General features: G+C 38.5%; 1 protein-coding gene across 2 annotated transcripts in view; it reads left to right on the forward strand.

Moving 5' to 3' along the window:
• Nucleotides 1–18260, forward strand: part of LAMA2 (laminin subunit alpha 2) — a 379509-nt gene that overhangs the window by 231435 nt on the left and 129814 nt on the right. The window contains exons 19-23 of one of the 2 annotated variants that reach the window (XM_075748052.1): nucleotides 5187–5398; nucleotides 10075–10181; nucleotides 11179–11442; nucleotides 14374–14554; nucleotides 17848–17984. In XM_075748052.1, the coding sequence (XP_075604167.1) occupies nucleotides 5187–5398; nucleotides 10075–10181; nucleotides 11179–11442; nucleotides 14374–14554; nucleotides 17848–17984 (901 nt within the window). The remainder of the gene's footprint in view (nucleotides 1–5186; nucleotides 5399–10074; nucleotides 10182–11178; nucleotides 11443–14373; nucleotides 14555–17847; nucleotides 17985–18260) is intronic. The other variant, XM_075748053.1, reaches the window with a different exon arrangement.

Raw genomic sequence — 18260 nt, forward strand, 5'->3', positions numbered from 1 at the left:
CAGCATTTTCCAACGTAAACCCTTAAAAAAACAGGTGAGGCTTCTGAATGAAGACTTAAAATATTCAGGCTGGGATGAGGAAAAGTAGGAATGAACCAAGAGAAAGAGCCAACCAGAAAAGCAGGAACCTGACCATACGCTGTGAATAGCCCTCCAGTCCTGTCTTTCCAATTTACATTTACAACTACTTCCTTTTAAATCCCCTGTTGTGCTATATCTGTCCTAAAGTGAGAGTGCAGGCTGTCACCTGTTTCCACCCATCATCACTGAGTCTGTTCCTGCTGCGTGCTATTTCTGCCTGTCTTTTCCTGTCTGTCTGGGAAGTCATCACCTTCTTTCAGCTAGTGGGCTGTGAAGTTAATGATGGCAGGAATAAATCACATCAAGAGCACTTTGGTGGCAGTTTGTCAATGCAGGGTCATTGACAGCTTCCATTAGCAACAAGTGCTATTTCTGAGTGGAGCACAGGCTGTGGATGTAGTAGGACAGAATCTGAATAAGTGGCAGGCTTGGATTTTAGCCTGAATTCCCAAGGAAATGAGGTTGGTGTGATCTTTTTGTGCATGTCTGTCTGGCTGCCCGCAAAGACGTTTGAACTTGTAGGTCAATTTCAACCTAATTTGACTGAAGGGTAGGAGGTCTCAAAGATAATCATTGTTCCTGAAGGTTTCACGCAAAGAAGTGGCTGCATAGAGGTTAATAGATCAGGACATGTCATAGCTAAGGGGGAGAACACTGTGTGAACTCACACCTGATTAAACAGCAGAGAATACATGAGAGAGAGAACGAGAGAGACAGAGATTATTAAATGTTCTGCCCATAAGAAAACTTTCACAGGGCAAGGAAAAAGCACTGCTGTAGCCTGAGGGATTACTCCCTGCTGAATAGCAACATCCTGCAGCAAATAATCAGCCCTTAGCCTTGTAACTGTGAGATATAAATCTACTGGAAATTAGGCCATTAATTCCAATGTTCATAGAAGTATTTGCTTTTAATTGTAACAAGTTGCTTGGAAATGCCCACAGCTGTCAATAGTAATCAACAGGAGAAAGTGTGTTGCCTTTTGCTATTACTAGTGATTGTATAATTGCTAAAAAAGTTTACATGAAATTCTCTTTCATTTTAGCAACTGCAAAGTGACAAGCAATCTGAGCCACATGACTCATTAACTAAACAGTCCTAAATTATCATGAAGTACCAAGTCTCATGAAATGAACATACACAGTACTGTACTTATTTGGCCTCCAAAATCATCCTCTACCCCCTAGGGAGATAAGATCTTTTATTTATTTATTTTTAAAATTAATTTTTATTTATTTATTTTTACACCTGAGTTGTAAAATGTCAAAAAAAAATATTGCTACTTCTCTCACTTGAACTCTTCCAGAAAATGTTGCAACAATTGCTCAATGTTCTGAGGGGTCCAGCTCATAACATCATCAAAAAAATTGCAGATATAAACTGTATTGGGAGTTACTACATATGTATAATTGTAGAGAAAGCCCAGCTTCCTCATTTAAGCCTTTTCCCCAGCAAATTAAACTTATGTTCTTCCTTTACTCACTGCTCACTTTCCCAAGGTGTATGAGGTAGCACAGACACTCTCCCAACTCCATAGAAAGGGTGTATGAGAATGTCAAAAAGCTGTCCTTTGAGCCCAGCACATTTATAGGATGACGATATGCATTTTCCAGCTACATAGTCTTCATATAGACAAGAGCACACCATGGCTGAGAGTCCAGCTTTTCTTGTAGCACTCTTTCATTTACAAATATGGTTCCAGTGACCTTGTCATCCTAGAAGGAGAGATAAGAGGTCAGTGTAACACAAGTGGGAGGAGAAGGGTGAGCTGGGTCGTGTCCTTCCTTGCCCCCCACCCTTTTCTTCAGGTCTAGCACAGAGTGTCACCAGCCGCAGTCCCTTGTGAGTCCTGTGACTTCAACCTGCTGCTCCTTCTAGCTAATAGAATTCTTCCACTTGCACCAGAAGTACAAGTCCGTATTGCAGTGCTAATGGGAAAAGGGTCAAATGTTGAGGAGATTTGATGCAACAAATGTGTTCTGCAGGATTGTTTACAGCTTGCAAAAGTAGGCACTCTGACGTTAGAAAATGCAAGATTTATAGTTGGTCATACAACAATAACATCTGTGTTGTGTGCCTGAGTTAAGATTTTTAACTATGTGTTCACAAGCCGTTTCTTCACAGGGTTTTTGCCCGATTTTGTACACAGGTTGAATGCACAGAAGTTTCAAAGCAACTGTAAAAATAGTATTTCCAGAGTTTAAAGTGTTTGGATTTGCAGCCTAAATTAACTCTGTCTCAAGGGGATTTTTTTCCCCAGTAAATATAAAGAAATGTATAAAATAGCCCTGTGTTTGCATGTATATATATGTATATACACAACACCATACAGGCTGCTATGAAGAAAATTAACTCCATCCCAGCCAGACCCAGTACACATACACACACATATGTTTACATAGTACCGCTGTATTTGGCATCAGTTATGCCAAATAAAAACCAATGGTGTCAGTCACAGACACACCTGCATTTGACGGTAAAGGTGAGCATAGAGGAAGAAAGAAAAATGTATGGAGACAATCTTTCTTCACTGCTTTTACTCCTATCGTTATTTATTTTTTCATCTCAGAGGTGTTCTGTTGTACTTAGCAGTTGTTTACTTAGCTATGTATTTTGTGTAATACATAAATGTAATTTTCCATGCCATGTGCATTATTGGGGTTTTTTCAATATAAACCTTGCCAAACATGCAATGTTTTAAATTTGAGAAGAGTAGCTGAAGTAGAAATGTACTTAAGGGAATAAAGATGGAATTAGTGAAAGTGGATTTTTTTAATCTTCCCATGCAACTTCAGGAGAAGTGGGAGAAAAAGTGGAGGAATTTACACATAGATATATGCAAACAGTTTTCTTTTAAGCTTAACTGATTTACCCCTACTTTCAGGATCATCTTGAATCTGGATTCAAGATTTTGTATGTGTATAAGGAGAACATAGCTACGTGATGGTAGTGGGTTTTGCTAATTTGAATTAGGAAAGTCTAAACTGATGAGAATACAAAGAGTTATCAAGGTCTCCTGCTATTAACAGAAGGAAATGAATAGCAGTGCATGTCTCACAAATCCCTGGAGCATTTTTTTCTGTGAACTGCTTGGTACGTTTCTGTGAATGCTATCAATCAGATACAGGACTAACCCTTAAATGAAAGTGAAGGAGGAAAATGAATACACATTAAGTGAAGTCAAATAGATTAGTAATACCAAAAGGTACAGATTTATGACAAATGCACCAGTAATAAGTGAGAAATATCTCAGCAAAGTGTAGGTGAACTTCACGCATCATCTGTTTTAGGTAAAATAAGATAACTACATAAATTATCCAGTTATTCTTTGGCTTTGATAAAACATGGCTATTAATTGTTACATGTATTAAGAGATATTCCTGGCCTTTGTAACTGAGATATCATCACTGAAAAAAAGCCAACTTGTTTTGGCCAAAGTAAGCTAAAAATCAGTCTTTTGCAGTTGCTGAGATATCTTCCATCCAAGGAAAAAATATCAATTTCTTTGCGGGGAATACAAGGAGGTACAATATGTGGCTACATTCATGACAGGTTCTGAAAATAAAATGCCTGAATTATTGTAATGACAAGATTTTGATGTATTGTTGCTATGAGGAGGTAATTGTGAGATGGCTATGCTAAAGGAGTAAAGCACAGTGGGCTAGATTGTGAAAATTTTACTCATGTTCTTGAGTGGTTACATGCACCCAAACCACTGGACTATTTATACATATTATTTATCTCTGTTCTGCATTGTGGGTATTTTTAGAGAATGGAAGAAATCCTACTTTGTGTAATATCTTACTATAAAAAACCTGTTCAATTAGATCCAGCTATAATTTCCTCCCTAGTCTCAGTTACCCATTTTTGTATTCTTTGCTAATGATAGTGAATACTATTTAATAAATATTTAGACAGCTTTGTTTAGGATGCAGTTGGAAGCTTCATGAGATATCCTGGATGCAAGGAAAAGGATGAACTTGATGAGCATAAAGGGACAAAAGTGAAAGAGCGTGGTGGAGCTCTGCATTCCTGTGTTAGGATGGTACGCAAAATCCTTGCTCGACCATACCATCCACTACTATTACAAAGCAGAAAAGATATCTATGTACGTTAGAACTGTGTTCAAACTGACTTTAAAATAGTAGGAAACATTAATTTATAGAATGTGGTTTATGTACTTTCTGTTTTCTTTACACTAATTGGAGTTCATCTGAGATGCACATGAATAACTTCATTAGCTGGAGCTAGGCAATTTTTCTTCTTTTTCTTCACTATCTACAAGTTGCTCTTACGGTGAAGTGTGAGCAAATGTAATGGAAAAGAAAAGCAGACCAGAATATAAATAGGAAATAGGCTGTGAAATGAGTAGAAATTCGCTTTAAATACACACTCATGTTAGGTCAGATTCACTAACCTGTTTTACATGGTACTCACAGGAAATTGCTAGTGGGCAAGGTGGAAAATAAGGTGATATTTTTAGACATCTCTGTTAAAATATGAAAGGTGGAGTACACACCAACATAGCTCCTGTGATATTGAGCAAACTTTTTGTACCTGCCTATACACAGAGATTAGCAATCCATTAATTAAACAAATCGGACCATGCAGTAGATCAGGGGAAGGCTAAGTCAGGGGAGGATCTTGTTAGGTAAACAAATTTATGTTTGTATTATTTTCTAAACCTGTCTTTCTAAACTAAACATGTTTTTAAGGTAGAGGGAAAAAATCATCAAGCTTGCTGGTAAATGAGTACAGAACATCTAGACATGATGTGCTGAAATACAAAGCCTATCTAACATGGACCTGAATTCCTTCAGTGTGCCAATAGACAGATTTCTTATTATGCTTTGTCTCGTCTTCAGTGCCAGTGACAAGATTGTTCTCCCACTGAAATCTAATTACTAGCAGAACTGGCAGGATTTCAGCTGGTACTGTATCTACAGTGTTGTAAAAAAGGAGAAGGAGGGGGAGAGAGAAAAGACGCTTAAGAAATACTCGAAAGAAGATCAAATCATTTTTGGTGATTAGTGAGGCAACAAAATTAAATATTTCTAATCAGAGGATTATTTAAGAGTCCTAACTGGTGATGTCTTTTACCTTAGGTGTGCAGAAGGCTATTTTGGACAACCTCTAATACCAGGGGGATCGTGCCAGCCATGCCAGTGTAATGACAACCTTGACTTCTCCATTCCTGGCAGCTGTGACAGCTTGTCTGGTGCTTGCCTGATATGTAAGCCAGGTACAACGGGCCAATATTGTGAGAGGTGTGCTGATGGATATTTTGGCGATGCTCTTGATGCAAAGAACTGTCAACGTAAGTCATGAACTTTTACTGCTCCTGACAGTATTGATCTATCCTATATCCATGTTCCTGAGAGGAATACTGTGCCTCTGTATGTGCGAGCAAGAGAACAATACGGTGTACTTACAAGTCTAATAACAATAGTGTTTTACTTGCATCTGCCTCTGGAAAGGGAGACTTCAAAGTAAATAGAAAGAAGAACGTACTAAAAAACTTCCTGCTGTAGTGGAAGCAGTGATGAAGTAGACATGGAAAAAACCTGGGAGAGCGGAGCACTACGTGGATGCAAAAGGTTATACTAAATGTCAGATCTACAAAAATAAATACAAATAAATGAAAACGAATCACTAAAAATGCTATAAGCCATCCAGGGAAATCCCATTAACTAGTAAGATTGGTGCTGAAAGGAGGGAGTGATATTTCAGTTACTGCAGGGTCCAACTTTGGCAGCACTTGTGGCTTCCTTCCCACCTATATGATCCTCGGTAAGAATTGGGAGCTGCTGCGTCTTACAGGGCAAGATTCTCCCACCTCCTGCAAAGCAGAGTCTAAAATCTGACACATTTTCTAAGGTGCTCTGGAGGAAGATACCTAGTACTGCAGCAAGCTACCATTTCTCAGATGAATGGTGGCATGTTTAAGTATGAGCCCTAGCTCATACTTCCCCATAGTGACTGCAGGAAATTATTGAGAGCAGATGGAGAATTTGGTAGGAGCAGGAGCTTTTGCTTCTGTAGGAGGCAGTGACTCTCTCTGAGCCATTGCTGACACAATTCAGAATGCAGCTATTAGGCAGAACAAGTGCTTTTAACTTAAAAACATTCTTCACATACCCTTCCACTCCATTCTGAGAAATGGAATACAACAGGTTGTAAACTGTCCTGAAAAAGCAGAGAATTTTATTTCACTGTCACAAGGATTTAAGCCTTTTCTTTCATTTGAATAAACTCAGAGCAACTCCATTGAGTGCAAAGGTGCTTTATCAGTATAAAATTATGCAAGTAAAAGAGCTGGGTCATTGTCTTATTGCTGTGTGTGTATGTAGGAACACAGGGACCACTTCTGCAATAAGTGTTGCAAGCACGGAGGTCTGAGACACTAACATCCATTTCTAGGGTTTGGGCTATTAGTGACTTGCAGTTTGACAGTGCAAATACTAAGTTTGATTGGACCACCTAAGACTTCATGGGAGCCAGCGAGATGCAGAGCATCACCAGGTTTCTCAGCAAAGGCTAATAACACTGATATACGTAAAATCATAGATAGCCATGAAGACATACACCTGTGTAAATGCTTTCTGTATCTACTTTATACAATGCTGGATAAAAGTTGGACAATCACATATATTCTCTGCGCGAGTTAACAGTTCGTGATGAATAATGTCATATAAGTTAGGGTGTTAAGTGTATAGCATCATTTTAAAAGAAGTGTATTTCAAAAATCATAGCTTCCAGTAGCTTGTTTCTACAGTAGTAGCAGCTGCTTGGGGAAGAGATGTAATATGAGGAGAGTTCACAAAACATACAATTAAAAAAAAGTATTAAAAATAAATACATATTTAATGTAGAATTACAAGCTTTGCTTTTGATGTTAGCATCACTGACAAGGAGAGCCCCCTAATGTATTCATAGCCTTGTGCTCACAGTTACCTTGTATTCATCTACTCTCCGTCTTTCATGTGGGTTTTCTTTTTTGCATATGATTTTTTATTTCCTTTGCAGACTTCCATGAAGTTTGCCCTGCAGCTACAATATCAGAGGGACTGTGCCTTTACTTTGTTGTTTTCAATTTCATTCCTTATTAAAAAGCCAAATCCAAGAGTATTGCAAAGCATGAATTTTGCTTTCAAATTATTGTTTGAAATGTTTCTTGCTCTTTCTCAGTACAGTGCTGTTGTCATGTGCATTAACCATTTCAAATGACAATACGACTTTATATCACTCCAGTGTCTCTGAATTTCTTGGTGTATCTGTACAAAATAATAAATCTAAGAACACTGAGCAAACGTCCTAGGCTTATTTGATTTGATTCTAGTAGGTTGGTTTTTGGTGTGAAATAGCACAGTGTACTGAAGCAAATACCTGGAGCTTGTGCTGATGGTAGTAGGGCTAAGTGCCATGAGATGAATTAAAGCTAATATTCAAGTGTGCTTATGTGCAGGTACTACCATTGGAGGTGAATAAGTGTGTAGGTTGATTATAAATACACATGCATAAACATACAAATTGAGAGAGAGTGAGAAGGATCTTGACCAGTGTCATTTTGGGAGAAAGTAAGACAAATTTCTCTGACAGGTTGTATTGTATTATAGCAGCCATTTGGAGGCTTGGACAATAGCTAATTTTCCCAGTAGAGGTGAATGAATGAGAAGACTTTAGGTGAGTTAAATGCAATTTATCAGATTGAGTAGCAGTTTAGTAGATTAATAGCCCTGACCATGTTTCTTCTGTATGTGCATACTGCCACAGCCAGGAAAAACAAAGTCTTGACTTCCAAATTCTGCCTTACCACGGCACTGCACTCAGTCATCTGTGGCAGAGTTACGAATACATGCTATGCCATTTGTCATAATATATAATATAAATTGTACAGTCTCATCTGTTTTTAAAATCAGTGTAAATTTTCTTCTTGATTCTTGTGGTGATGTATGCCTGATAAGCAAAACATTGCAAGTAAGACAGGCTGGTTTTTTTTGTTTTTTTTTTTCAGGTCTGGGTAAAAAGGGTGGTGAAATACTGTTAATTTGCATTGAGAATTGTGGTTTTGTGAGTTTGGGCTTATGCATCATCTTTCACTGTTGACCATTTTAATTAGAAAGATACTCAAAACATATATATGTGCTACTCATCACTGTGTACAGTTTAGAGTGTCAGCAGTTTTAAAACATAAATATTATGGTAGGAGAGCCATATACAGGATGAAAGAAATAAATTATGGATTCAGTTAGTGTTGAAAAATGAGAGTAAAAGAAAAGAAAAGTGATGTTAATTACAGCAGAAGTGTTTTTAAATGTTTACATTTTAAAAATATATCACAAAACAGAGAGAGATCAAAACCTCTGAAGGTGTTACCAGGCTGATAAGAGAGTCCAATGTGGTGTTGTTACTTATTCCAGAATATGAGACATCTTTGCAAACATTTGAGAAATAAGGCCATGAACAGACTGGGAAGCCATAGTTCACTGAAATTAAAAGAAGCAACTTTTGCAGAGTACCTCGGAAGTGGGGAGAAGAACAGAAAATAATCCTTTCCATTTACAATGTAGCAAGTACAATAAAGTAATGAGAAAGCTCCTGTTGTAATAGTCTATACATAGGAAAAATAGAACTGCTTTGTTTCAAATGACACCTTGTGACATGCAAGTATGCGACCACCATGTGTTCACTGTTGGGACTTTTAAGTGTTTCTTAAAATGAAGCTGTCACATTGAGAAAAAGACCAACACATGCAGTCAGGGCACTACAGGAAGGCAAAATGTGGATTGGTTTACAGAGTACGTTGATAAGCAATATAGAGATGTGGATTCATTCCCCTCTAGGGAAAAAAAAGGACATGCAGGAATGAGCTCACACTGATGGAGTTGGTCACTGCATGGGCATAGTCCCTGTGACACCAGATCACATCCCTCTTCTCTACTGTAAATGCTGAAGGGATTTTTTCCTCATCTCTGCAAGCCAAAAGAATTGTGGTCAAAGAGCATAAAGGGTGACAGAAAGCTTCCCAAAAAATTCTCTTCTCCTAAAACATGAGAATTTAGAAGTCAAAAGCATTGTTCTTTTCCTCAAGAAACAGCAGTTCCTTTTCATTGCCATTTGAAATCCTTAAGAGAGCGTTGAGATGAGTTAGGCTAGCCAGTCGGATTACATTTCCTCTGGGAACTGTGATGCTATTGCTCAGACAGAGGTACCAGAGAGTCACGGGAGCACATAATCCTCAGTCTCTTTCTCAGCTGCGCTCCAGGGTGCTGCCTGTGAGGAAGACCTTTTGGGGGTGGTGGTGGTGTGTGTGTGCAGAGGTTACTGCCCCCACAGCAAAGGTCCCCAGAAGGTAACCTTGTTCTGGGTCCTCAGCCTGCCAACATTTCCTGCCTACTGCATTAACACGGACTGGACTCCAGGGCAGCAGGACCAGCATGTGGAGCAGTAGCACTCCCACCTGCCAGAGCTAAATCCCATAGACACCCTGTGTAAGGGTCTGTACCCTTTATTTTTTTTCTCTCAGCGCTGCCCTGCCCACTCCAAGTTTCAGGGCAATGGCCAGGCTGTTCTGAGAGGGAGAGACCCTTGCCTTCCCCACCACCCTCTCGGTCCAGAAATTCAGCACTAATTAAAATATAAAGGCAAAGTTGCTATTGCTTTAAAACCTTATTTCTCCATCATCATATACTCAGTAATGTGCCCTAAACATCCTCTTTTGATCTGAGAGGTGGATATAAAACACATTGTTTATGAAGTCAAGGCAAGATTTCTCACTGTAATAATTTGGAGCAAAATTCCACATTAATATGGGGAGGTTAATGTGTGTTGTCACCGTATGGGAGTAACACCTTCCTGCTTTACTTGGGCCTGCCTTCTTGGATTTCTCAGGGTGGCAAAAGCCACACTGTAAACATTTGTTTAGTAAAGATAGCTTCAGCAGCATACGTATTTTAGGAAATACATTGACAGCTCCTTCTCCTTCCTCTGCAGCCTGTGACTGTAACATCAATGGCTCCTTCTCAGAGATCTGTGACCCCCAGACAGGCCAGTGCAAGTGTAAAGCCAATGTGATCGGGCGCCGGTGCGAAGTCTGCCAGGTGAGTGACAAGAAATGCTATTTTCCTTCAGTTTTCTTCCCTGTTTCTCATGACTAAATACAGTTTCAGTCTGGATAGTTTTTCTTTTTTGCTCATTTTACACTTAAAGAACGTATATGCATTGTTCTTATGTACAGAATGGTAAAATGGCTGGTTTTTAAATGTTTTCCAAAGGTTTTCTAGAACAAAATGCAGAACATTGCATGCAAATATATTTTAAGCCTCACTGTACATACAGTGTACATTTTTGTATGTGGTACGTACACTTTATATTCAAGAATGGTTGTTATAAATAAATTAAAGTATTGCACCTTTGGGGGCAAATCCCTCTATGAAGATAGCTGCAAAATATTTGATAACATCTGATTTTCAAAAAAAGCAGGATGCTAGTTTACTTCTGCTGTGAATGTTCTACTTTTATGGTTTTTTTCTTAGGTGTTCTTCTTGTATTGTCCAAATAATGTATTCTTTTTTGGTGAAAGTGTCTTTTGCCTTGACGTTGTTTTGCTGTCTCATAAATCACTGCAAAAAACAGCGTTTCATGAACTTTTGCAGTTTTCTTCAGGCTGCTAAGGAATATGTTATAGCTGGCTGCATGTTTCTCTAGCTCAGCGTGAGGACTTGTGGGTTAGACCTGTGTCCTCAGAACACCTCCACATGTGTGTGATTTAAAGTGCATAAAGAATTCTGCAGAAATCACAAAGATCATTTTCACCTTGCGTAAACTGTGTAATTTCTAAAGAGGTTTGCTCGCACTCTGTTTTCAACAGTATTTAAAGAGTCTGTTCAAAGAAGTATTGTTAGTATCAACGGAATTTGCACAGATTGCATGACATACACAGAAAATATGTCAAGCTTGTTGATACAATATTGGTGTTGGTTGGGATTAATTTTTGTTTAATACTGTGTTTACTACTATCTTTGTTCCTGTACTCTTTTATTTCCTGTGGTTTCATTATCTTCACCTTCTAATAGTGTTTACTTTTCATTCTTAAAGCCCAGCTACTTCTGGGCCCCAGAAAAGCTGTTCTGTATACCCTGTGGCTGCAGTGCTTTAGGATCCATGTCACTGCAATGTGACATGTCAGGAAGATGTATCTGCAAATCAGGATTCATGGGCAGACGCTGTGAAATCAGCAGGCAGGTGCCTAAGTTGAAAGAAAATGCACGAAGCAGTCAGCAGATCCAAGTCCCCCCTCGGAGATGGGGCGTCAGCAGTGTCAGTGGGTGCCCACGGGGTGCTTACCGGCCTGCCACTCCGGTAATCAGAAACTGTGTGCGTTGCATGGGTTGAAATCTTGTATTCGTTTGTGTTTGGAGCTCCCGCAGGCTTTTTTTTTTTTTTTTTTTTTAATTTTAAATATGTGTGCTACAACATACAAAATTATCAAGAAATAGACAAGCTCAGAAGACAGGCACCTTTTTAGGCTTCTCATAGTGGAAATGACAATATAGGCCAGAAGTCAAATACCAGAATAAGTCCAAATACAGCAACATCCACAGCAGTACGCACAAAATGTATGGGTGATGTGCATACATCCATGGGATCAGTGGGATTTTCATGGCCTTCAGCAGGATGAGACTTCCTCTTCTAACAATTCAAGAACCAAAAGCTTAAGGAGTTAGTGAGAAGGAGCAGGCCCAGAGGCAAAGTGTTAACATCTAATCTTGAAAAATCAAAGAAAACTGATATTAAAAGTTCTCATTAGTGAATATGGCCGGTTATCTGAGCCATTTTTCACGAGGTGAAGTGCCCATTATTTGAGTGTAATGCCCAAAATGACAGAAGTACTCGTTGTTTATCACATACCAACAGTGCAACTTATTTCCTAAAATGAAGTAATTATGATACAACTGCTTCTAACAGAGCAGTGTTTTAGGAATGTTGTGCTTTTCTCCTGCAACTCGAAACCTCCACACTTATCACACCCAGTTTGAAAAATACCTGGCAGTGTTTTTCATCCTCAGCCAGACACCGGGACCCATGCCATATTTGCTTGTATGGATTCCCTTGGAGAACATGAGCTTTTACCCATTTAACATATCTTACGTAACTGTGTTGCCCACACAAACTCTCGACATACACTGATACAGGGACACAATGTAGTAACATATTCAGAAAATTCATCACATTTCCTCATTGTCATCCAGGTTCTTATGTCTTGTTCAGTAAATGTGATTCTTAGAATTTCTGTGTGTGAACAAGCTTTGCTGAGGGGGTTTCATCTTGGGGGATTTGCATGACTGATCCAAATGTCTTCCACTGTGCAGAGCTCATCACAGAATACAACCCAGCATGCTAGTGATCTTTTCTTCCTTCACGCAGTGCAGAGTGCTAGTGTATCAGACTTTTTCTGGCTTTCACCCATATAAAAGAGAATTTATTAGATCCTATCAAACTTTCTATTGAGAATTGAGCTGCATGCTGTGCATTGGTTACTTCACTGCATTAATCTGAATGTCTGTCCTGAGATTTTTGCATATTCACATTTCTGTATGTTTCTTCCTGTGAAAAAGAAATCTTTAGAGATAGTCTGTATATTTAATTGAACCTTGGAGTTTAATTCTATGAGTTTGAGTATTTCTTTCTCTCTGATGCACCATGTTTTGTCATGCAGAAGTATGTAATTGGCAAAACATTTCAATATAGAATTTGGAAATGAAAATCGGGGTAATTCTTTATTATATGTATAATCAAGCATTTGCTTAGGTTCATATGATTCTTCAGGCCAAATTCTGACCGTAGATGTGGTCCTGTATTCTGATACCTATCAGCAGATTCTCTGTAGGAATGTGGAACTTCAATTTAACCTCAGAGATCGGATTTCAGGATTTTTACATGGAAAGCTGCTGAAGTCTCTGGGAATTCACCTACACAAGAGGTTAAGGGTTCCACTCTGGAACAAATCCATGTAAGTCAGTGCAGCTTCAGTCACTGACTTGAAAAATCTGTACGGATGTATGCTAGGTAAAAGTCTAACACCACATGCCTAGGTCACACCGTAGTACACTCTAAAGGTAAATGTTTTCCACTTTGTTCTTTAGATTTGTTAGCAGTGATCTTTTTAATATCTCATTTTTAACATTTTGCCTTCCTAGCAAAGTCTCTGATAGATTTTTACTATTAAATGTTGTAATATCAATTTCAAGTGAAGCTAGTAATATAATTTGGATTTCAGTATTCACTGAAAATGATCATACCTGAAAAAAAAAGGTAGAAAAGTACTCCCATTTTAAGTCACTCTACCTCAAGACTGAGTTCAGAATTTGAATATCAAGTACCATTTGCTCCTTGGGGCCTCTGTTAGCTGGTGCAGTGAAACGCATGGGATGTGTTAGTTTAAAGCTTTGTGCAGAACTCCATTACAGTACACAAATGAGCATGTGTCTTCCCTCCTTTACTAGTATACTTTTTGCACTCCACTAGTGGACTTAAGAAGGAAAGTTATTACTATAGTTGATAACATCTGTTGGATGTTCTGTAGGAACTTTACAATACTCAATGCAAACAAAGCAAAGGATGAAAATAAAAGAGAAGCAGAAGCTCACTGATTACTTCTATTTTAGTCTTAGACCTAATCCAAAGATAGAGTTTTTATCTTAAAAATCAATAATTCCCATTATTTGCTTGTAATGTACACAAATACATTATATCTATGTTCTTATAAAGTTATGCCTAAGTATCATTCAAAAAAAAAAAAAAAATGCCCTTAAGTTACAGAATAGTGTATATAGACATTGCCCCTGGTCAGAGGAGATAAAATCTAGTTGTTCAGAGACTTTCCAGTTGAATCAATCTCCACTCACAACTAAGAATTTCAGTTCACTCTCTTAGCAACTAACTCTGCCTGACATAATCTTACAACCCAGACACAGGATGTGTATATGGCACTGACATACATTCCATTTCTTATGGGAATTGTACTTACGGAAACACAACCTCATAGGAAATGCGTTACATTGCAGAACATTCATTACAGTATCAGGTAACATTCTGAAATCTGTATTCTTTTTCAGCTGTGGAGGGTATTTAGTGCCCTTGCCTCAGTGTTTTACGGCTACAATTCAATCGGTTATGAGTAGTATTTCAGTGATGAAGAGGAAAGAACCATCCTGATCTCCCTACACTGTCAGCTTTTCCTCTTTTCTCCTGGTAATCATTCCATGTACTAACTGATCTTCTCTGTGGCAGCCTGAAACATTTGGCTTACAATCTTCAAGAGGATGTGTTCCCTGCAACTGCAACTCTTTTGGTTCCAAGTCCTTCGACTGCGATGGAGATGGACAGTGTTATTGCCAGCCTGGAGTTTCAGGAAAGAAGTGTGACCGCTGTGCTCATGGATTTTACAACTTTGAAGAAGGAGGCTGTACTCGTATGTAAATTCTTTGCAGCCAATTGCAGATTTATTTATTTGTTTGTTTGTTTGTTCGTTTATTACTGAAATTTTAGTTTGGCTGGTTTTGGATTGCCTAACAAATTTTCCTGACAGATATGTATTTTCATAGACAACCTTGTAAATCAGTCAATTGGCAAGGACAGTGATTGGCAAGAAAAGGCCCAAGCAATTCCTGCTATTTTAAGGTCAGTTTATGGCTAAACTACCATATTTAGAAGAAACAGGAATGTCCTTTTCTCCAAGTACTTTCTGCCAAAAAAGTTTCTATGAAGTTCCTATAATTTAGTTATGGTAAGAGCATCATAGGAAGGCTGATTAATGTGCTTGCCAAATCACATCAACTTGAAGGGATGTGAAAGGAAAAAAAAAAAGAAAAAAAAATCCCTTTGGGATAAAAAGTTTTATCCCAAACCTTTTCACTGTCCTTACATGGTTGATCTTTTTTGATTGAATTTCTATACTGTAATATTTAGGATCTTGCTTACTTGTATACTTTTTGTGTACAACAAGATCTTCAGATAAAATTCTCTACTACGTCCCTTGTGTAAACACATGAAAAGTATGCTTTTCCGGATGTTAGAACTCTAGCATCAGACATAAATATTTCCAGCCACTTCTTTACATTTATGTCTGTCCTTTTGGACATTAGGTCAAACACAGAAATGAATGCTTCCTGTCTTTAAAGCAGTACAGACTGCTAGATCGAAAGAACCTAATCCATAGGTCTCTTTGCAGGGAAATATCCATCTTCACTAACAGAACTGTGTTTTTAAAGTCTCATAGACTTATTTAGCTGTGATCATGGCAGGCATGGATAGTTGTCTAGTGGGACTAGCTGCAGGGACACCAGAATGGCAATGGCTCCTCAGCATTCTTTGCTGATGGCAGAGTGCTATAAAGCCAACAGTATTGTTGCTATTATTCTTCAGGCAGAAGCTGTATTCTTTCCCGAAGCAGAAATTACCATGCCTAGCATCCTATTCCCCCTCCTTTCCCACCCATTATGGCAGCACAAGCAGCAAGCCTACCTCTCTGCCTTCTTTTTACTCCCTTTGCTTATGGAAGAAGCATTGAGGCCTCAAGACCGACATCTGTGCAGCAAAATTCAATTTCACCTGCAGTGTTGATAAACCTTGAGCCAGGCTGGATTAAAGATCGTATTTGAAAACATTACTCGATGGTATTGTCTCCCATGGGAAGGAAGGGCTCAGAAAACGTTTACCGCCTTGAAAAGTTCAAACACATTGGCACCCTGGAAAAGGGAAAGGTTGGTTCACAGGCTTGCCGATGAGAGAGCTGGAAATAAAATGCACATGACAACTGCAGTCCTAAAGCCCTTAGAATATATATGGAGGGAAAAAATACTATAGTTTATCTTCATGATTAGTCTCTTATTCTAACATTTCACAGTTTAAGAGCACATCACAATTGTGAAATACTACAAAATGTTGTTCATTTCATGCAGTTGGGGAAGGAAAATGAGAGAGCAATTAGCAAGATTTCACATTAAAATTTTAACTGCTCTCTTGGCAAACATGAAATGACAGAGTTTAAGGAACAGGGATGAAATGGGGAGATAGTGTAGATCTAAACAATATTTTAAATCAAAATGTATCTGCCTGTGGTCATCAAATATTTTAAACAACCGCAACAGCAAAAGATGTTCAGAAAATTCAGACTTTTAGAAGTTCCAAAGTTAACACAACAGGTGGAGAGGAATTCTGTTTTCAAAATGCTGGTTTTTTCCCCACTTATTTTTAGTAGGCTTTTATGTATTCCTTCAAATTACAAAAAAAAAAAAAAAAAAAAAAAAGAAAGAAAGAAAGAATTAAATTATGAATCACAGAGAAAATCAGAAATTTAATAAAAGTATATCAAATCATGCCAGGAAGAAAGTGCACAAAAATGAATTCCATAGTGACAGTTAAGTATCGAATAAAATATTGGACTTCTTTTATCTAGCATTTATCCAAAAGGAATATAATTTGATATTTTTCTTGTGCAATAAAAAACCATAAAGCCTAAAAAAAACACCCTAAAGCAGCATCAGTTAGTGTTGACATTCTAGCAGCAACGATACAAAAGAGATTTCTATTTCACTATTGCTTGCAACAAACGTGCTGTATTTTTTCCATATTCTTTTTAATAATGATAAAAGTAAAAATGCAAAAACTCTTGCTGTATTACTTTCTTCCCCTCCATGCCTTTTGAACCAATTTTGTGTGAGAAATGGAAGCCCATCGAAGACCTGTCACATCCGAAAGCCTCAGTCTCCCAATGAGACATGTATTCTGAAACATCTTCAAGCCACAGTGTGTCAAAAGATTTTATGTAGCATGCCAAACGTCTTGTTCCTGGCACGATGGAGGCAAAACTTACTGTCTTCTATGCATCAGTTAGTTACCTTTTTTTGAAAGCATTGATGAGGAAACATAAAGGTCACTTCTTATTTGAACTATAGATATGATTTCTATCTTTGCATATCTTTTATTATGTAGTTTTACTCTGAATGGAAGTATTTCATACATTAAAGGCAATGAACATAAATACAGCCCTCAGCAATGAGCATTATGTTATACTGCTCTATAAACACCCCAAGGAACAGATTATCACTGTCATAGTTTGCTTATGACACTTTTGCTGTGACCTCAGGGGTAATGTTGGTGGTGGGTATGAAAATAACCATGCACCAGTTCTACTCCTCTGAGAAATTAGGTGTCTTGTGCTCCATAACTAGTTATCACTTACATACCTTGAATCTGCATTTGCATGAGAAAAGGGAACCGAAACAGCTTTTTTGCCCTTTAAGAAGACTCTGCAGCAGCAGAAATTTCAGGTTGGCTCAGATTGGTGGAAGAGGTTAAATAAACTGCAGGTTCCCTGCGTAGAGGGCTCAGATGCATTCAGGTGGCTTCTTCCATGAGACAACATCGGCCCAGAAACTGTACAGCAGTATTACCGCAGCTATGTCACGTGAGTGCACCATCTCAGAAGTCTCTGCACTTCTACAGTCAGTGCCTTTATTTTTCCCACTCTGTTCTCATTGCAGTTACTTCAACCTCAGTTAACCTGTGTTGCATTGCTCCTGGTTTTGGTTTCTCTGGGTTTATCCTACCTTTCCTGCCCCACTGTGTCCTCAGATAACTGCGAGTTCACTGTATGGTAAAGGCTTTGGTGGAATGATCCTAACCTTCTTAGGGTCTGCTCTCCAGCTGTCACACAAAGAGGTAACTTTTCCTCTGCTTTGTTTTTTTCTGGCTCCCATGAAGCCTGTGAATGTTCACGTTTTGGTAATAACTGCGATCCCATCAGTGGCCGCTGTATCTGCCCTCCCAATACTGTTGGAGAGATGTGTGACAAGTGTGGACCAAATTACTGGGGCCATGATATTGTCACTGGCTGCAAGGTGAGTGGATCTCTATTGTCTCTGTGTCTGTTACCTCTTTCCCATGGGGTAAATACAATAATCCGTAGCTGGAACACAGTTTTATGTTTGTAAATCATAGTTTGTCTCTGTATTGCAAGTTTTGGGGTCAGACTGTGGTCTAAATGTTGGCGAGCTGTTAATGAGCACTACAGATCCTCTGTCTCAGGTGTGCAGCCTGTAACACCGAACCCTGTTTATACTGCTGTCATGCGGAGTCAGTGTCCTGCTGAAGCCTCGTTTCTTTTATTCTAGCTG

This window comes from Balearica regulorum, chromosome 3, assembly GCF_011004875.1.
Source record: "Balearica regulorum gibbericeps isolate bBalReg1 chromosome 3, bBalReg1.pri, whole genome shotgun sequence".
Taxonomy (NCBI): domain Eukaryota; kingdom Metazoa; phylum Chordata; class Aves; order Gruiformes; family Gruidae; genus Balearica; species Balearica regulorum.